Here is a 21,984-nt window from a genome sequence, read left to right on the forward strand (position 1 = left end):
CAACCCAACTGCTCGTAATCACATCATTATCTATAGGACACAGATGATTGGTTCCTGCTGTATTAGTAGCAAATACACAAATCTTCAAATATACAAATAGCATTTGCCTTTGCAGTGCAGCACGCTTTCAGAAACCCTCCACCTTCCCCAGCTCCACCTGTATAGATCTACTACGGGTAATTCATGTACGCTATATTGTACAGCAGCAGCATGTCTTACTTGCTTACAGCAGTGTGTTGTGTATGTAGCAAATCCTGTACTTGCTCTGCAGAAGCAGCAGCAATTATCAACAGCCGCAGCAGCAATAAAAGCAGCAGCAGCGTAGCAGATGTATTCCGCCAAGACCAAACATATCAACATTGTCATACCCGTTACCATGCCAAACACTCAGAGTTGTCATGACAGAACTTTTATTCAGCAAACTTCAAATCAATAATACAAATGTAAATAAAAACAAAAATGCCCCTATTCTTATTGAGAACAAAGATCAATGGCTGTCTGACCCTTCTGGCGTCCCATACCCCCATATCTGTCGGGAGCTGATCGGAGATAGTTCTTTATGTATTTGATGATGTCAGCCTCAGACGATTCTGGATTTGACTGCTGTGCAGCACCTGTATGAAGATGGAACAACTTGTATCACTCATTTTAAGACATTATAAACTACAGCATTAATTACAAGATTTTCAGCCACCATACTCATACTAACATACTGTAGCAATCCACAAAATAATTAAAGCTCTCGAAACAAGCATGGATAACCACCTAGATCAGTAATCCTCACGATTTCTTACAAGTAAGCCACACCAGCAGGATAAAGTCAACAAGCAAGTTGCCACAATAAAAAACATGCACGGAAATACACATCTGCCAAGTACAATATGCAATGCATTTAGCCACTGCCATTCTAATAATACAAAACTGTTAAGGTGTACAAGTTGCTTTAAAGGTGGGGTAAGTAGATTTTCAAAAACGCTGTTGGACATTGTTGATATCCATTCACTGATGTCCAATTGACGTTGAAAAAAACATCAAATTGACGTCAATTTTTTGATGTCAATTTGACGTGCACACACCGATGTCCAATTGATGTAGAAAAAAACCCATCAAATTGACGTCAATTTTTTTACATCAATTTGACGTCCACACACTTATGTCCAATTGATGTCGAAAAAAAAAAAAAACGTCAAATTGACGTCCACACACTGATGTCCAATTGATGTAAAAAAAAAACATCAAATTGACGTCAATTTGACGTCCACACACTGATGTCCAATTGATGTCGAAAAAAACCCCCATCAAATTGACGTCAATTTTTTTATGTCAATTTGACGTCCACACACTGATGTCCAACTGACACGTAATTACGCATACATGCTATAACGTCTGTACATGAAATTATGGAAAACCTGTGAAACTAACGTCTTAACGCATAATCAAAAAAAAGTTGCATCCACTGGCACCGCAAACTCTACATTTACATTACATTTACATTTATTCATTTGGCAGACGCTTTTATCCAAAGCGACTTACAAGTGAGGAATACAACAAGCAAGTCATAATTAAGAGGCAAATAGACACAAGAAGTGCTCACAATACAAGTTTCAGACATTGCTCAGAGTATCATAAGCTACAATAGAGAGGGCTTAAAGGAAGTGAAAGGATAGGTAATGAAAGGATAGGGGGTTTTTTTTTTTAGTTTTTTTTTTTTTTTTAGATGAGGTTAAGTGCTCACGAAAGAGATGAGTTTTCAGCTGTCTTTTGAATATTGCCAGGGATTCTGCATTCCGGATGAAGGGAGGAAGATCGTTCCACCAACATGGAGCAGTGAACAAGAATGTTCTGGAGAGTGATTTTGTGCCTCTCTGTGATGGTAACATGAGCCTTCGCTCCTTCAGTAAGCATAGGCTTCTAGTAGGGATGTAGACTCGTAAGAGTGAGTGGAAGTAGGAGGGTGCTGAGCCTGTGGTAGATCCGTAAGCAAGCGTCAACGCCTTGAACTTGCAGCAAGAGGTAGCCAACCAGCTCACAAATCTTTTATGGACCAGCATAGGACCAGCTCAGGACCAGCATGGAACCAGCTTAGGGTCAGCACAGGACCTGCATAAACCAGCTCAAACCAGCATACCAGCTTCAAAACCTACCTTAACCAGCATATGCTGTTTTTTTCAACAGGCTTGTTCTTAAAATATGGATCAATGCCCAGTTTATTTGGACCAGCTTGCTCCTCTGACTCTCAACCTGTAAGTATGATTAATAATTGATGTTTATATTTTCTAGCGATCGTTCAAAATTCGTAGTTTTGTATGTTATGTTGTGTAACGTACACCAGTTTGTCTCCTGCTAACCAGCTAACTCGCATTTCTGTAGTTCTGCTATTCAGATGTGGGTCCAATATTGTCTAAAAATGTGTCGATTAATGCAGCTTGTCTGTCTTATTACTTGGAGTAATGATGACTTTTGTTTACAATGTCTTGCGAATTGATAGCTGTCATTCAATTATAGTAATGGGTGCACACAGTAGACCAAGCACAAAGGATTGGGCCATCTGACCAATCAGAGCAGTGTAAGCTCATGGAAAGAAGGGGTTTAGAAAGACTGATTTATTGAACTGCTTCTAACGAATCTACCAATCTTTGGTGAACTGAGGTGAAATTAAATGTATATTTTGAGAAAACTAAAGTGTTTTTTGACCTTGCATGCATGTAAACCTGTTGTAGGAGACTCCCAAAACAATATTAAGAACCTTAAAAATGGCATAGGGGCACTTTAAATTATTATTATTATTTTAAAGTTTGAATATCAGTAGCATTTCTCCTGCATTACTTATGATTATAAGACCAAAGCAGTTGCTTCAGGATTTAGTAACAGAACATACATTTTGAATTAAATGTCATGTATAATTTTATGTTTGTTTGTTTTTTTTCTTAAGCAAAATGCATATATTACTGTCCTTAATAATGCTGTTATTGTTGCTATTATTCTTTTCAATATCTAACATTTTTAGCAGATAGTTTAGATAGTTGTGTATTATTTGGATGTGTAACCAAGTAGATGACTCCTATCCTGCATCATTGCATTATAAAATATATGGGTTGTGACACACATAGGTAGATTAAAACATAGAATGCATTATGTTCTCTTATACATTTTAAAACAATTTAGACAAAACCTGTTTTATGCCGTTATGCTAAATCATTCATGATTTCTTAAAGTTTTTCGAAGCTAAATGTCTGACAAATGTCAAGGGAACTTTATCTCAGTAAACATTTTTGACAGACTCAAGCACATTTGTAGATAAGCAAGAACCATATTTATTACTCAGTGGTAAAGTTTTCTTTTTGAATATAAGCAGTTCCAGATTCTAATCCAGCCAAATAGAATTTTTCATGACTTTCATAACTCTACACACAATAAAACTTGAGCCCAGTGTCTGACTGGCGTTTATGTAAACGTGTGTAAGGACGCTTGGACAAGTTCGTATGTTTAACTCCAAAAAAGAAGGTGACATGAGAAGCATGAGTGGCACCTGCTATTGGCCAATCACAGCCCTCTGCTGTCAGGATTGACCAATCACACTCGCGATAATACTTGTTATTTGAATCTTCAGTCACAGTAATAGAAAACGAAACCAGAAGTTCGCATTTGGTAAGACGCCATTTCAGATCGCTAAACCAAAGACTACAAGTTCTATCATATTTATTGGTAAGTCCAGTAATGTCCTTCTCATAACTTCCATGAAGTTTTCATAAAAAATATCTTGACGTGTGTGTGGTATTTATATTTATGATGAAACTCAATTGAGAGTTTATTACAGGGTATACTCGAGGCGTGAGGCAAAAGTAACAAATAATGTTTATCATATAATGTATTATATACATTTCTGCAAAATATGAATAAATCTAGGTTTTAATGAGGTTTTATTAACATTCACATCGAGGTCAACATTTGTTATATTTTTATTTACCTCAGTGTCGTAGCCACGGGTTGGGCTGGGCCTTCCAAGGAAACGTACATAGATACTGTTTTCTCTAGCTTCAAATCCGAATCTTGAATTGTTTTTTGTGTTATTAATACAGCATCATCTGCCCTGCTTAGTAATGCATAGTACAATAGATAAGGTTACTGTTTACAAACAAATGCTCAACGATGGCACTTCTGGGTTCTTTTTGGCACACCAGAAATGAATTGCACAATATTAAAAAAAAAAAAAGTGGCTTTCAGTGGCTAGCCAGCTATGTTGTCACACTTTCAGGTCATAAACTTTGGATCTAACCCTGAGTTGACAGTTGACCCACTGAACATGATCTAAACCAATTCTGAAACTCAAAATTTGTTAATCTGAATTAGCGTGTACTGAAGTTTTTTTTTTTTAAATGTGTTGTTATAGGCAGGCCTATGCGTGCAGGTGTGTACAGCCTGTCTCACATTTAAAAAGTAGATCTATATCTTTTATCTTTATATATATATAGTAAATTTATGTCATTTTTACACTTAATTTTCCTGGTTAAATATTACATAAAAAAAAAAAAAGAAACCAAATGACTCTTTTTGTACTATGTAATGTTTTGTTTATTAAAACCCAGTATAAATTGCAAGTCAGGGTTTTTGCACATTTTTACATTTATTCGAAAATAATATCTAAAGGCAGTAACAATTTAAACAATATATATTATTTGTGAACTAATGTTCAGCTTTTCTCTTTAACCCTCATGCACTGTTCGATTTCTGGCGACTGCCTGTGTGGTCCGGGTCAAATTTACCCTAATTGGATTCAATACAATTCCCCAAAAATCACGCTGAGAAAAAAAACATACAATCATGTACAAATAATTAACTTTTAATATCAATACTTTTCACACGTTACAAAGAATAAATATCTGAATTTATGAGTTTTTAACCACTATTTTTAAGACTGCCCCTCCCCCCACCAATGGGACATTTGCCATTACATTTATAACAATAATATCTTAGTCTAAACCTAAATTAATCTTGACAAACTATATAACATTTGAAAGCTTTCAGACTCTAGTTTTCATATTTGGTGACTGATTTTCAAAAGAAATGACAGAGCAATAGAGAAATAGCGATTTGTTGGTGCCAAACTATAACATGCTCTGATTCTTTCCGTATGTTTTTTGTGGTTTTGGGATTGAATTTAAATCAAATATTAACATTACTGCACAAACATCTTCATAATAGGATGTCTACTTCATAAATATTTTGAAAAGTATGGAAAAATATGGTTCAGATCACTCAAACCATATATGGAAATTGAAGAATCTTTATATGGTCACCGGTGAAATCTGAATGTCATCTAGTGAAAAAGTTTGGTATCTTACTGAAAGTTCTTTTTTTGAGATGCCAACCTAAAATTTGACACAGAACTTGTTCAGACACTTAGCTTTGATTTTCTTGAAGTTTTAGTGTTGAACATGTTTTGTAAAATATATATTTTATATAAAATATAAAACATATATATATTTTACATTTTTACAAACTTCTATAACTTTTTTTAAACTTTACTTTTACAACTTTTTTTTTTTACTTCTACAATAATCTGTGAAGTGTTCCTTTTAAAAAGATACCAAACTTAAGTCTTAAAACTCTTTTAGATTTTTAACAATTTTAGAGTGAAAAGTAATTTTCATATCTATGCTCAAAAAGTGGGACAGACAATTAACAGGTAAAACAACTTTATGTTTTCACAAACTTTGAAAATAAAAAGTTGTTAAACTCAGTAAGACACTGGTACTTAAGTACTAGAGTTGAGGAGTTCTGACATACAACACAGAAGTGTTCTGTATTTTAGGTCTTTACAGTTGCTTTTGGCCTTAATAGTCAGCTTATTTTCAGCAGTTATCAAGCTTGTACACACTGGTCACAGACACAAAGATGTACCTTTAATTTCACCAAGTTGATTTCTCAGTAAAAAACCCCCATAGTCACCATGTTTTCAGGCCGTTTCAAGTTTGATTTTGATGTGACATAAAGAGGAGATATCTAAATGGCTGAGTTGTTTACTTTACTTTAATGGCATCATTATTGTCTTCATTCATTAGTTCAAGAACACACACAAACCAATCATATCCTATCATAATCGATCATATCTATGACTTTCCCCCATTCATTCTTAATTATCCAAACCTGCAAAAACATTCGAGCTCAGAGTGGCAGTGCTAAAGCTTTGAGGCCACAGTGACACCTTGTGGTGTGACTAAACAAAACGCAAGAGGTTTGGACTTGCAAGAAGTCGCACAGGGAATGAATGACTTAGAGATGGGCAATTTATCCAAAATCTTATATCACTGTTCAAGTCATTTAATATCACCCTAACTGTATGTATATACCATCTTTATTCCGAAAAACATCGCCGGTCGGGATTTCTTAATTGTCTTGGCACACGTGAACAGAAGCAACTGCCTTCAACAAATCTGATAACAGATACTTTGACACAGAAGCGTGTAAATTATCCACTGTAAATGCGCTGGATGGGGCTGATAAGAGCTTGCATTTATTGTCAATGAGACTTGCACACCAGCTCAGAACGCAGAGAGAATTCAGTGCACATTTCGCTGAAGTCTATGCAAGCATATTGATCAATGCTTTCAAAATGTGGCTTCAAATACAGTTTATATTCGCGTTTCCTAATTTTGCATGCATAACTTGACAATTCAAATGCTTAAAATAAAATGCATATTTCATAGATGCTGCTCTTAGATAACCTACTGATTAATCACAAGTCATCAATTGGAATTATTCGGGATTAAATCAAACAAAAAGTGCTCATGTAAATGCAGACAGTGAGACGTGCATCTCACAATGCATTGTAGATCTGTACACAGAAGCATCATGCCCATTCAAACAGCACCTGTCGTGCCCCCTCAGATTTCTGAGCCAACTGCATTTTTAATGTAACTTCCAAAAACAATGTTGACAGCAAAGACACAAACTTTTCTATTAAGAGGTCGTATTTCCCCCTATAAATTGCTTTCCAGGGGCATTTTATTCAAACCATATTAAATATGCATCATCGTATGATCAAGTCCTTTATTTTAATCGAAAAATTCAGTTATTATATTAATAAGACACTATGGCTGTTACCAGTAAAATAAAATCAACAAAAGCCATCTTTGCCACCTACTGGCTGTTTTAGTTTCATATTTAAACATATTTCATTGATTCCATCATTTCATATTTCTATATTCAAAATTGTATATTTAAAACAATCTCATAATGATTTCTATGCAATTGTAATGGCTGTGTAAAAGAATTATGATCTGCATTAAGCAGTCTGTGTATATATACCTAATACCACTTGAAGAGACAGCTTCTGTCCCACCTCTGCAGTGCAAAGATGACTTTTGTTAATTTTATTTTACTGGTAACAGCCATAGTGGCATATGACACTGAAAAATCACATGTCAAATAGAACATTTCCCTAGCACAAACACACTTAATTTTCTTTGCAAAATGACTACTACATAGTTAGCTGTCAACAAAATGACAAAGTGCAAAGAAATATGAAAATCCTATGAACAGATTTCATGATTGTTTTTTTTTTTTCTTAGTTTTGTTTTCTTGTGTGAGATTCGGCAACCTTGCATTATAGAATGATATTGTTTATTAGAATTGTTTATTTTTTTCTCTTATATATCATTTATGTTCTCAGTGTTTCTAACAGGCTGAAAATCATGATTAAATTATAGGAGAGCACCGCTTGTTAAAATGAGTCTCTCTGAGGAGAGAGAGGAGGGAGATCCTGTTCAGAACCAGAGAGCAACATCTCCAGAGCCCAGCTGTGTGTCTATGAAGAGTGATGAATCCATGAGAATCCCTGTCACTTTCAGTGATGGAGAAGTGATCTTCAACCCCAGGTGAGACAATAACCAGTATTGGAGACAAGAAACAGAACTATTCATTAAACAACAGAGAGATCATCAGAATTATCATTTTATTAGTATCCGAATCCATCATGTCCAGTATCCAGCTGTGTCTATGAAGAGTGACAGTGATTTGAATCCTTTCATCTAATTTTTTTTTTTTGTACACGACAAATGACGTCAGAAAAGCATCAGTACGTTATAATCCGTTATGGTCTATTACTGAACCGATATCGAATCGTCCTCGTCTGCATCGCAATGCATCGTAGAAACTTTTAGAAAAGATTACTTTTATGATGGATGGATGGATATTTTTTTGTGTTTGGCTGAACAAAGGAAGTCATATACACCTAGGATGGCTTGAGAGTGAGTAAATTATGGAATAATTTTCATTTTTGGGTGAACTAACCCTTTAAAGAAGACCTACTATGCCACTTTTTACAAGATGTAATATAAGTCTCAGGTATCCCCAGCTCAAAATACACCACAGATCAATTATTATTCCATGCCCTAAAATGCTACTTTTTGGGCATATGTGTCTCTTTAAATGAAAAATAACCTGCTTCTTCCCACTTCCTCTTCTAGAAAAGAAAAAAAAAAAAAATTCTTGTTGACTGTGATTCGGCAAACCTGCATTATAGAATATTGTTTATTAGAATTGTCTATTTCTTTTTCCTCCTATGTATCATTTATGTTGTCAGTGTTTCTAAAGGGCTGAAAATCATGATTAAATTGTAGGAGAGCACCGCTTGTTAAAATGAGCCTCTATGAGGTGAGAGAGGAGGGAGTTCAGACAGAGAGAGCAACATCTTCAGAGCCCAGCTGTGTGTCTATGAAGAGTGATGAATCCATGAGAATCCCTGTCACCTTCAGTGATGGAGAAGTGATCTTCAACCCAAGGTGAGACAATAACCAGTACTGGGGACAAGAGAAAATTATCTGTATGTATATATATCTGAAAAGTTATAGCATATATTTCTTAGTAACTAAAACCCACAGCTTTACAATTAGTAGAGAGACACTGCCAGGTAGAATTAATTCACACACAATTGGTCTCTTACTAATGCATTATATAAATGTAAACTTTACTGTGCTAATTTATCTGTATCTGATTTAGAGCGAGCAGAAATCTGTGAGAAATATAATGACCCAAAATGATGAAATTAAACTGTTATGTAGCAATAGCCTTGTGGGCAGCGCTGTGTCATACGCCATAGCTGAGCATAAGGCGGTCCGTGTTCTTCTCAGCTCAAGGTTCAGGCTTATTTGTTCATTAATGACATAATCAGCAATAGTCAACGTCCATTCGACTTTAATCACATAAATGTCGACTTTATGTGATTACAGTCATCCACCAGCTAGACCAGAACTATGCCAGCTCTAAACAGCCTGGACCAACATGGAATTCATGCTTGATTTTTCAGCAGGGTTGTGTCTCAGTTGGTTCTGAGAATGACACACATGGCTTTACTAGAAAATCTTGCAGCTAGTGCCCTCATTCATTCTATGTGTTTTTTTCCCTCTGCTGTGTGGATAGAGATGATCTGACTGGAGAACTGCAGGATTCTCACCTACCAAAAGATGATGAACTACAGAAAACCAAAGACCAACACAAAACCAGCATGAAGAACAAGAACGAGAGCTTATTTGAGGGAATCAAACTACAAGAGAATCAAACTCTTCTGAACAGGATCTACACACAGCTGTACATCATAGAGGGAGAAAGTGAAAAGGTGAATGAAGAACATGAGGTTTTGCATATGGAGAAAACTCCCAGAACACAACACTCACAAGACATTCCAATCAGCTGCAATGACATCTTTAAACCTTTGGCTGAACCAGGATGTGAGCAGAAAGACAAAATAAAGGTTGTTCTTACTAAAGGCATTGCTGGAATTGGAAAAACCGTCTCTGTGCAAAAGTTCATTCTGGACTGGGCTGAGGGAAAAGCCAATCAGGATGTAGATTTCATGTTTGTGCTTGCATTTCGGGAGATAAACTTGATTAAAGAAGATCAGTACAGTCTTCACAGGCTTCTGGTTGACTTCAATCCTGAACTTCAAAATCTGGACTCAAAGATTTATGAGGAGTGCAAAGTTGTGTTCATCTTTGATGGTCTGGATGAAAGCAGAATTACACTGATGTTTTCAGACAGTGAGAAAGTTTCTGATGTAAATGAGTCTTCATCAGTGGGTGTGTTGATGTCAAACCTCATCAGAGGAGAGCTGCTTCCCTCTGCTCACATCTGGATCACCTCCAGACCAGCAGCAGCCAATCAGATCCCCTCTAAATATATCAACCGTGTGACAGAAATTCAAGGATTCAGTGACCCTCAGAAGGAAGAATATTTCAGGAAAAAAATTAGTGAGGAAAAACAAGCCAGCAGAATCATCTCACACATTCGAAGATCAAGAAGCCTCCACATCATGTGCCACATACCCGTCTTCTGCTGGATCTCAGCCAATGTGCTTCAAAACCTCCTGAAACAAGATGGCAGTGTAGAAATCCCTCAAACTCTGACTGAAATGTACATCCACTTCCTACTCATTCAGATAAACACAAGGAATCAGAAGTATGAAGAGAGAGATCCAAAGAAACGCTTGCAGTCCAACAGAGAAGTGATTTTGAAACTTGCTGAACTGGCTTTCAAACAGTTGATGAAGGGCAATGTTATGTTTTATGAGGAGGATCTAAGCGAGTGTGGCATAGACATCACTGATGCCTCAGTGTATTCTGGGATTTGCACTGAGATCTTTAGGGAGGAATCTGTGATTCATCACAGGAAAGTCTACTGCTTCATACATCGGAGCTTTCAGGAGTTTCTTGCAGCTTTATGTGTATTTTACTCCCATCTGATGAAGAAAATGGAATCATTGCAGTTTTTTCTGGATAACAGAACTGAGAGCTACACATCTAAGCCAAAGTCTTTGTGTGAGCTTCTAAAATCAGCAGTTACTAAAACTCTTCAGAGTACTAATGGTTACCTGGATCTTTTTCTGCGGTTCCTGTTGGGCATCTCACTGGAGTCTAATCAGAGACTCTTAGAGGATCTATTGACACATACAGAAAAAAGCTCAGAGACCATCAGAGAAACCACACAGTACATTAAAGACAAAATTAAGGAAAGTTATGGTCTATTAGCTGACAGATCCATCAGTCTGTTCTTCTGTCTTCTTGAAGTAAATGATCAGACTCTGTACAGAGAGATTGAGGAGTTTGTGAAATCGGGTGAACATTCAGAGAATAAACTCTCCCCTGGTCACTGCTCAGCAATAACCTACATTCTTCAGATGTCAGAGGAAGTACTGGATGAATTTGATCTCATGAAATACAACACATCAAATGTGGGTAGAAGGAGACTAATACCAGCTGTGGTTAACTGCAGAAGAGCTCTGTGAGTATTTACATATATTTTTTTGTCAATCACAGAATACAGATAACATTAGCCTTCTCACTCCATTGTTATTCTTTGCTACAGACTTGTTGGATGTAATCTATCTGATCAGCACTGTGAAAGTTTGTCTTCAGCTCTGCAATCATCAAACTCCCGTCTGATAGAGCTGAACTTGAATAACAATAACCTGCAGGATTCAGGAGTGAAGCTACTCTCTGTTGGACTGAAGAGTTCAGACTGTCAACTGAACATACTGAGGTTTGAGTTTTACACTGATTCAATCAGTACGTTGAAATATGTTAATGAATAGTTTGTTTAAATAAACCAGTTAATGTCATAGTATTGTATTTTAAATATTTGTTTAATGGCATCTTTTTTATGAAAGAAGGCCAGTATCACTAATTCCAATATTGCTACTGATGTCTCTATGAAACTGATTTTTATTACTTAAAGGCATTCAGCTTTACAGTGTAATTGAAAGCTATCTCTTTTTTTAACATTTATTAGACTAAACATACTAAATGATATAACAACTTTAAACTTAAAACTTAAAATAACTTTAAAACAATTTTCACATAAAACCATTATAACAAATGCCACAATCACCTGTTACCTTCAGTTATTTCTATTGGCCCAGTCAGACCAGTTCAGATTTTTACTTTATGAAAATGGAAAAAAAGTTATTGTTTTCGTTGTTTTTGACCCATGTAACCTTGTAAACAGTGCTTTAAGATTTTTAGGTAGGTCTAACAGGTAGAATATATACAGAAATTGAATAAGTTATCAAACACTTCACAGTTTTCACTGCATAAATTATAAATTAAATATAGATTAAATATAATTAAGTATTGACCCCTTTGACTGAGAGAGAAGTTCCCTCCTGGACGAAATCTACATAGGAGAGCCATCAAGGAGAGAAACGAGGTCCGAAAACCAAACTCGGGCCGACCAGAATGGGGCTATTAGCAGAAGACAGACCACGTCAAGGTGAACTCTCTCCAGAACTCCCTGGAGCAGAACAATCGGGGGAAAAGCGTACAGATACAAGCTCGGCCACTTCTGTACCATGGTGTCCAGCCCAAGAGGAGGTGAGGGAGAACCACAGTGGACAATAAGTCGTCTCTAGAGATGCGAAAAGATCTACTTCTCCACCACATCAGGGTAAAGTCTCCATTCCCCGGGCCTCGGCCCCTGCCTTGATAGGATGTCTGCTCTCTGATTCAGGTACCCTTGGATGTACACTGCACTCAGAGAGAGCAGCTTCCCTTGGGCTTACATGAGGATCTCGTGAGCCAGGTTGTATAAGGAGACAGCATTTCCAGGCAATTTATGTGCCACGAAAGAGGACAGTCCTGCCACAAAACTTGAGTCGAGCAACCAGTTATAATCGCCCCCTGCTGGTCAGGGATGCATCCATCGTTAGCACGACATGACGACCAGGAGCCCCAAGCACAGGTCTTTGGGTAAGGAACGAAGGCATCGCCACATGACCTTGATCATGTGGAGTGGGTTTCTCCTCGGGAAAGCCCCTTGGTTTTGAGCCACCACTGCAAAGGTCTCATGTACAGCAGACCAAAAGGTATCACATTAGACACAGCTGCCATCAGACCTAACAGTCTCTGAAACTGTTTGACAGTGAGTGATTGGCCTAGCTTTAGCATCGTCGTCAAATCCAATACCACACCTAGAAAAGTGGTCCTCTAAGCAGGAGAAAGCAAACTCTTCTTGGCATTCATTCTCAACCCCATCTTTCTCATGTGTGCGAAAACGACATCTCGATGTTGAACCGCTAGATTCTCCGATTGAGCTAGAATCAACCAATTGTTGATACAATTTAGTATGCGGATGCCCTGGAGTTGCAGAGGAGCCAGAGCTGCATCCACACACTTTGTGAAAGTGCGAGGTGATAAAGCTAGGGCAAAAGCGAACCTCAGGAACTTCCTGTGTTGAGGAAGGACGGATACATGGAAGTATGTGTCCTTGAGATCTATTGTGACAAACCAGTCCTCGGACCAGATTTGTGACACGATTTGCTTTAGAGTAAGCATTTTGAATTTGAGCTTCAACACAGATTCTTTTTTGGAACAATAAAGTACTGGCTGTAGAACCTGGATTCCCTTTAGGGCCTTTACTTCCTGCTCCATAAGCAGAGCCTGCTTGGGGATTGGGGTGGGCGAGACCTGAACTGAATGGTAAAGCCTTTTTCGACTGTCTGCAGGACCCAACAAGATATGTTTGGCAGTAGTGTCCACTCTGTCAAAAAATGTACTAATGGAACCAGTTTTTCGAGACTGGCCTCTGGTGTAACTTAAGCAGCTAGTGCAGCGCCCTGAAGCGGCGAACTGGCAGGGAACAACTGACTCAACTGCTCTAGAGCCCTCTTTGAAGGAGCGAGGAACTCAACGCCTCTACATTTCCGAGCAGACGTTGGGAATACATCAGTGATTCTTATCCCTTTTAACAAATCATTCACTTTATTACTTTTTGGCTTTACCTACATATTACTTCTAGAACAGTCTAACTTAGGAATTAAATGCATGTTAAGTCACCTCCACATATTAAATTTCCTTGGGCATCATTATGTCATTGTGAATGATGTAATTGCATGAGGATGTAACCAATTCATTGAAACGAACTGTCTGAAAGAACAAATTTGTGAAAAAGAACCATACTTCCCATCACTAATTCCTGGAGGGCCACTGTCCTGCAGAGTTTAGCTCCAACCCTAATCAAACACACCTGATCCAGCTAACCAAGGTTTTTAGAAGTTCTAGAAACTTCCAGGCTGGTGTGTTGGAGCTAGGAGCTAGTGGCCCTCTAGGAGACGAGTTTGACACCCCATCCTAAAGTGTATTTAATTGGTTTAATTGGTTTCCTCTTAATGTGATGGTTAACAATTATATCTTATAATTACTGTACATATCCATCTATAACTTTATCTTAACAAAACATTTATACAACAAAGTATATTATAATATCTAATCCAAAGGTGATATTTGTAAATACAGAATTAGTATCAAATTTTGTAATAGGCAATTATTGGGTATACTCACGTGTTTTGTTTTTCTTCAGATTGACAGGTTGTAGATTGACTGGTGAGTGCTGTGAAAGTCTGTCTTCAGCTTTACAGTCATCAAACTCCCATCTCAAAGAGCTGGACCTCAGTAACAATAGCCTGCAGGATTCAGGAGTGAAGCAGCTGTCTGTTGGACTGAAGAGTTCACATTGTCAGCTGAACATACTGAGGTTTGCCTATCACATTTAGTTCTAAATAAGAGATTTAAACAAAAAATAGCTTGTGAGCAAAGACTCCAAGTGCAGTTAAAAAAAAAAAAAAATTGTGACACCCTTGGTTGTAGCATGGTTTTAAGCAGTTTATATAATTTAAATATCAAATAAAAATTACTTTATATAATTTTAATTATAAAAACACTTTAAAATAAAAAGTAAAAATAAATTAGTTGTATGTAGGCAAGTAATTTTCAACATACAAATGCATAGTAATAAACGCACTACAAGCAATACACAAAATGTTAGACATATTTGCTGAACAGTTGAGGTGAGTCAAGTGAGTTCACTCTTTTGTCTGCACTTCCTGTTTCCCCACGTCTTCTGTGCTTGTTTACATGTGCCATGTACATGTGTGGCCACATATTCTTCAGTGATTTTTGCACATTGAACATACACTGCATTCCAAACTAAATAAATGATTCCTATGTAAGGCAATTGGAAGGGAAAATACTCTTAAAAGGTCATGGGTCAGATTTACTAACAGTTTGCACCAGAGCAGACACTCTTTTGCCCTTAAAAAAGAAGTCAGGATTTACTTAAGACAAGCAGTGAAAAGTTAACATTGAAAAGGCATGGACAGAGTCATTTTTATAGCTTGTCTTATTACAAATGCATTTGTTAGGAGTCTCAGACACAAAATTCACGCGGTTTGCGGTAGTCAGTTTACTGGCATTTGCAACATTATTTAACATTAAAAAAAAAAAGTCTTAACCCATTATGATCTGACATGATGTTACACAGGTTTCAGAGATGGTCACTTCTGGGCAGATTTTCCATCTCATCCCCTCATCTGGAAACTAGTTCACTGTAGTGCTGTTGTTCATAATTGAAACACTCATTACATACATTCAGTTTTTAAATAAAATGAAATGTGTTAAGGTTGAGACAAATAGTTTTCAAAAGTTCATTCTTCAAAAAAAGTTGCAAAGCTGCTTTGCATTGTGACAGTTAATTACAAAACAATCAGCAGTGAACTGTATATTTACAAACTGAAATGAAGATCAGGCTGAAATGATCAGGGACCCTGTTTAAAATGATTCTGCTAGATACTATGCTAATAGTATAGGGTCTATGCTAATAGGGCAGAGATCATTACCAGTCATGGGCAGGGCTTGCTCTACATCACAGTAGGCAGAAAACTGGGACAGCTTGTTTGGAGACACTGCAAAAAGGAGTGTGTGGATTTTTACCATTATTATATACAGTATCTCACAGAAATGAGTACACCTCTCACATTTTTGTAAATGTTTTATTATATCTTTTCATTTGACAACACTGACGAAATGACACTTTGCTACAATGTAAAGTAGTGAGTGTACAGCTTGTATAACAGTGTAAATTTGCTGTCCCCTTCAAAATTACTCAACACACAACCATTAACGTCTAAACTGCTGGCCACAAAAGTGAGTACACCCCTAAGTGAAAATGTCCAAATTGGGCCCAAAGTGTCAATATTTTGTGTGGCCACCATTATTTTCCAGTACTGTCTTAACCCTTTTGGGCATGGAGTTCACCAGAGCTTCACAGGTTGCCACTGGCGTCCTCTTCCACTCCTCCATGACAACATCACGGAGCTGGTGGATTTTATAGACCTTGCAATCCTCCAACAGGGTTTAGGTCTGGAGACATGCTTGGCCAGTCCATCACCTTTACCCTCAGCTTCTTTAGCAAGGCAGTGGTCGTCTTGGAGTTGTGTTTGGTGTGTTTGTGTGTCGTTATCATGTTGGAATACTGCCCTGCGGCCCAGTCTCCGAAGGGAGGGGATCATGCTCTGCTCATTCATGGTTCCCGCAATGAACTGTAGCTCGCCAGTGCCGGCAGCACTCATGCAGCCCCAGACCATGACACTCCCACCACCATGCTTGACTGTAGGCAAGACACACTTGTCTTTGTACTCCTCACCTGGTTGCCGCCACACACGCTTGACACCATCTAAACCAAATAAATTTATCTTGGTCTCATCAAGCCACAGGACATGGTTCCAGTAATCCATGTCCTTAGTTTGCTTGTCTTCAGCAAACTGTTTGCGGGCTTTCTTGTACATCATCTTTAGAAGAGGCTTCCTTCTGGGACGACAGCCATGCAGACCAATTTGATGCAGTGTGCGGCATATGGTCTGAGCACTGACAGGCTGACCCCCCACCCCTTCAACCTCTGCAGCAATGCTGGCAGCACAACCTCTGGATATGATGCTGAGCACGTGCACTCAACTTCTTTGGTCGACCATGGCGAGGCCTGTTCTGAGTGGAACATGTCCTGTTAAACCGCTGTATGGTCTTGGTCACCATGTTGTAGCTCAGTTTCAGGCTCTTGGCAATCTTCTTATAGCCATCGCCATCTTTATGTAGAGCAACAATTTTTTTTTCAGATCCTCAGAGAGTTCTTTGCCATGAGGTGCCATGTTGAACTTCCAGTGACCAGTATGAGAGAGTGAGAGCGATAACACCAAATTTAACACACCTGCTCCCCATTCACACCTGAGACCTTGTAACACTAACGAGTCTCATGACACCATGGAGAGAAAATGGCTAATTGGGCCCAATTTGGACATTTTCACTTATGGGTGTACTCACTTTTGTGGCCAGTGGTGTAGACATTAATGGCTGTGTGTTGAGTTATTTTGAGGGGACAGCAAATTTACACTGTTATACAAGCTGTACACTCACTACTTTACATTGTAGCAAAATGTAATTTCTTCAGTGTTGTCGCATGAAAAGACATAATAAAATATTTACAAAAATGTGAGGGGTGTACTCACTTCTGTGAGATACTGTATATTACACATTTATTTTCAAACACCATGTTAAAAGTGAGTTTTGCAAAATAGGTCCCCTTCAAGGTAGAAGTGATCACTGCAAATGCCAGCCAGAATATGTCATTTAATGATTGTTGTGACAGGAGTTTCTTACTTCTTTATTGTTCTGCTTAGATTGGTCACCTGTAATATCACTGGTCAGTGCTGTGACAGTTTGTCTTCAGCTCTACAATCATCAAACTCCCATCTGAGAGAGCTGGACCTTAGTAACAATGACCTGCAGGATTTAGGAGTGAAGCGGCTGTCTGCTGGACTGGAGAGTTCACACTGTCAACTGAACATACTGAGGTATTTAATAGAATTACTCTCATCAAAGTAAACATGTCAGTTTTGTCCTGCTCTTTAATGTCTTGGCAGAACCTAGTTGCTGCATTTGCTCCAGTCTTTTAATGAAGGCAATGGAAAATAGTGACATTCTATTTACACTGACAATAGCAGCATTTTCTTAGCGATATGCTATTTACATTAAGTGAAAAAATCAATATTTTCTATTTACATTGTATAAAAGTAGCAGTTCTTTGCAATAAGTGCAAATAGTTGTTGGATACTATTTACTTTTAAATAGTGGCTGATAGTATTGTTGTACATTAACAGGATTCAGTAATAACAAAGTGTAAATGACTATATTAAAATTATTAAATGGATACCGCTTCATTGGGACAATAAAGCCCTCCCTACACCTACCCCTACCCCTAACCGATAAACACTTTATTATTAAACAGTTGTTAGGCACTTTATTTCCACTTTTCAAATATTTTCTTTATTTTATTGAAAATAAATGGCTTTCCGATCTGATGTGATGGGAAAAGGGAGAAGAGGAAGTTCAGCAAAAGGCAGATTCGAACTTGAGTTGAATGCATAAAAAGTTACTTTCAGGCACCACATTCCCTATGGCCTACGCCACTGCAGACGTTAAGTGGCGCGTGTCTTTTTTAATCTTGTGTGGCCCAACCAGACGTGGGTGGAGTTAGTGTAAATAGCCTTTGCCAACAAGACAGGCTATTTACACATAGCAAAGGGTGTTCTACTAAGTACCAAAGATGCTTACCATAAAGGGGTTGAATAATTTTGAGACTGCAGAAGTCATTAAAAGTTGCATTTTCTGTTGAATTTGGGGAAATCACTTGAAACATTTGTTGAGCCATTTCAATTACTTTTGTCTGATTTGTTTATTACAAACAGCTGAAAGTCTATAGCCAATAAAACTGATTTGCAATGAGGGTTGAATAATTTCTAATAACTTTAAGTGCTGGAGTGATGCTGTTAACAGTGCCCTTTTAACTGAACATGAACACAATCCATTCAGATTAGAATCTCACCTAAGGGTTTGAGAAGCACTGACCTATATATATGAACAATATACATCAAATTACTATGTGCCATTGTTATTGAATACCTCCAGTTTTGCAGACCACACTACATCAAGAAAACAGCATTTTCAAATATATCGCCCTTGGAGAGTATTTTGGTAACACTTTAGAATAGGGAACACATATAAACTATTAATTACGACTTTTTTCTCAATAAACTCCTAATTGACTAATTATTAATAGTTAATAAGGTAGTTAAGTTTAGGAATTTGATAGGATTAAGAATGTAGAATAAGGCATTAATATGTGCTTAATAAGAACTAATAAATAGCCAATATTCTAGCAATATGCATGCTAATAAGCAACTAGTTAATAGACCCTAAAATAAAGTGTTACCAGTATTTTCAATAAGTTCTCACAGTATTTTTACAGTTTCATTCTATTGTAGAAGGAGGACCAAAATATAGAGGAAAAATATGCATTTTCAAATGTATCTAGATCAGTAGTTCCCAAACTTTACCAACTCGCAGTCCAGTTTGTGAAGGTAGGAAATGTTTAGAATTTATTAAGTGCAGCATTAAGTCAGGCTGAATAAAAAAAAGTTGCAAATGGAGATCAGGCTCGACATTAAAGGGGTCATGATGAGAAATTGAATTTTTCCTGATCTTTTGACATATAAGAGGTCTTTGTATCATTAATACATCCTGCAAGTTCCATAATTTAAAACATTCTTGTTATCAATAAAAAGGCATTTCTATAATCAAGCTGTAAAAATAATTAGTTTGAATCCAAGGTGCATACAATTGCCTCTGGAGCCAGACAACAACACCTACTTTTACATCGTTGCCAAGTGGTAGCGAGTTCTGTTGTTACCAATAGAGTTCAATAGAACTTTCGACCATAGTTGACTGATGACACTTTGGGAAATGCACCCCAGATCATGGGGTGATAAATAATGATCTTTCTTTGTCAAATTGGACTCTTGTTGTGTATGTCTGTAGGTTGTCTGGCTGCATGGTGACAGAGGAGGGCTGTTGTTATCTGTCTTTGGCTCTAAAATCCTCACACTTGATAGAACTGGATCTGAGCTACAATCACCTAGGAGATTCAGGAGTCAAGCTGCTGTCTGATAGACTGAACCATTCAAGCTGCACACTGGACAAACTTAAGTATGTTGACACTACTGTATATGCTTGTGTGTTTACTGATTGTATCAAGTCTGTAGAATGTGTGTTTTATGCTTTGTGTTTTACAGTGTGGATCATGGAGGAGAGTTGAGGATTACAACAGGACTACACAAATGTATGTCTACGCACACACACACACTTGTTACATGGTTTACGGGGACTCTCCACAGACGTAATGATTTTTATACTGTACAAACTGTATATTCTATCCCACTACACTTACCATACCCATAAACCTACCCATCACAGAAAACTTTATGCATTTTTTGAATACCAAAATACACTTGTTTAAGTCATTTGGTTTACAGGAAGGACACAGGAAGTGTTATCATAAACCATGTTTATATTACATAATACCCATGTCATTATACACATTTGTGTTCTCATAATCCAAGAACACACACACACACACACGCTTTGTGATTGTTAAATGTCTCTTTTTGTGTTCAGATGCTTGTGATCTCACACTGGATCCAAACACAGCACACACTCGCCTCGTTTTATCTGAGAAGAACAGAAAGGCGACAAATGTGGAAGAGTATCAATCGTATCCTGATCATCCAGAGAGATTTGATGGGTGTCCTCAGGTTCTTTCCAGAGAGAGTCTGTCTGAACGCTGTTACTGGGAGGCTGAATGGAGTGGAAATGCTATTATATCAGTGACATATAAAGGAATCAGAAGGAAAGGAGGAAGTTGTTCCTGTGAATTTGGATACAATAAAAACTCCTGGAGTCTAATATGCTTTAATAACAGATTTACTGTCTGGCACAATCTTATTTCAATTGACATATGTGTTCCTTCACACTCCTGTAGAAGAGTTGGAGTGTATGTGGATTTGTCAGCTGGCATTCTGTCCTTCTACAGTGTCGCTGACACAAACACACTCACTCATTTACACACATTCAACAACACATTCACTGAGTCTCTCTATGCTGGATTTACAGTTTTTGATTCTTTGTCTCTGTGTCAGTAAGTAAAAAGAGAACAGCACAGTGTAAGAGTCGCAGCACAGATCAGCATGGTGTATGTCATGCCTCCAAGCTGTCTTATTCGTTTTGTTAATAAATGAAGAGTTCATTTGCAACAACGATAAACGCCACTTTAAAAAAGAAAAAATTTAACTGACTGCTGTGTGTTATTCTCCAAATATAGAACGTTCTGAACCCTAAATACATTTTGTCAGAAAAGCCGGTATTGTCCATTGTCAAGTCCTTTTACACCATACACGTCTTACATGTTGAACCCTTGGTTGTCCTTTTGCGATTGTGTGAGTGTGTGTATGTGTGTGCCAATCTGTTAGTGTGTTTGAGTGTGTTTTAAGTGCTGTTACAAAGCAATTACTTGGTTTGGTCAAACTCTGAAACATGAAATGTGGAGTTATCTGCTTTTGCCAAAAAACAAACTTTTAATATGGAAAAAAAACACTTTCAATGAACCTTAATCTTGTAAGTTACATGTATTTTTTGGAGTTATTATTCAAAACAACCCAACTGCAGTTTGATTGATATTATTTGGAATGCACAATAAAAAAAAACATGATTTGTGAGAATTTATAAAAATGGAGTTATCTGTTTTTGCAAATTAACTCTTCAAATGTTCTGTTTAATATAAGCGAGATTATATTTGGTTCCACAGTGTTTGCTGTTTTTCAGTTTTTTATTAAAACTTTGTGTAAGTTATTTGTTATTTTATATTAGGCCTATAGCATGGTGTATGCCATGGTTATTTGCTTTGTTAATTAAGCTGTCTTATTCCTTTTGTTAATAAAATTTCTCTGTTTAATATAAGCAAGTTTTGTCATTGTACTGTTTTGTTGTTGTATTTTTCATGTCTTCGGATGTGAATTACAGCATTATTCAGGATTATTCACGCCTCCATGCATACTGTCTTCCAAAACAAAAAGTGTATTACAAAATTTAAATCAGTATATTGTTTTATGTGATTGAGTAGGCAGGATGATTTTCACATCATTTGGAATGTGAAAATCTCTAGTCTACAACCTCCAATACCCAGAAGTCTTGTGAATAAATATTTAGTATTTGTCTTGTGGCCTTATTTCAGTGACTTCATTTTTTTTATTGTTTTACATGTTTCTCACATATT

At 37.3% G+C, this 21,984-nt stretch overlaps 1 protein-coding gene across 5 annotated transcripts; it reads left to right on the plus strand.

The window, feature by feature from the left end:
- The first annotated feature begins 3,591 nt into the window (after positions 1-3,591).
- LOC127511059 (NACHT, LRR and PYD domains-containing protein 3-like) lies at positions 3,592-21,668 on the plus strand. Of its 5 annotated transcripts, none has more exons than XM_051891419.1 (10): positions 3,592-3,705; positions 7,710-7,877; positions 8,622-8,783; positions 9,421-11,277; positions 11,362-11,535; positions 14,350-14,523; positions 17,498-17,671; positions 19,695-19,862; positions 19,949-19,995; positions 20,331-21,668. In XM_051891419.1, the coding sequence occupies exons 2-10, from the start codon at positions 7,729-7,731 to the stop codon at positions 20,852-20,854; spliced, it is 3,429 nt and encodes a 1,142-aa protein (XP_051747379.1). In that variant the 5' UTR covers positions 3,592-3,705; positions 7,710-7,728; the 3' UTR covers positions 20,855-21,668. The 5 variants fall into 5 exon arrangements, with proteins under 5 accessions (XP_051747379.1, XP_051747383.1, XP_051747384.1 ...); XM_051891421.1 differs by having other exon boundaries at positions 3,636-3,705; positions 7,673-7,877; XM_051891423.1 differs by lacking the exon at positions 14,350-14,523.
- The last annotated feature ends 316 nt before the right edge of the window (positions 21,669-21,984 follow it).

Source organism: Ctenopharyngodon idella, chromosome 4 (genome assembly GCF_019924925.1).
Source record: "Ctenopharyngodon idella isolate HZGC_01 chromosome 4, HZGC01, whole genome shotgun sequence".
Taxonomy (NCBI): Eukaryota; Metazoa; Chordata; class Actinopteri; order Cypriniformes; family Xenocyprididae; genus Ctenopharyngodon; species Ctenopharyngodon idella.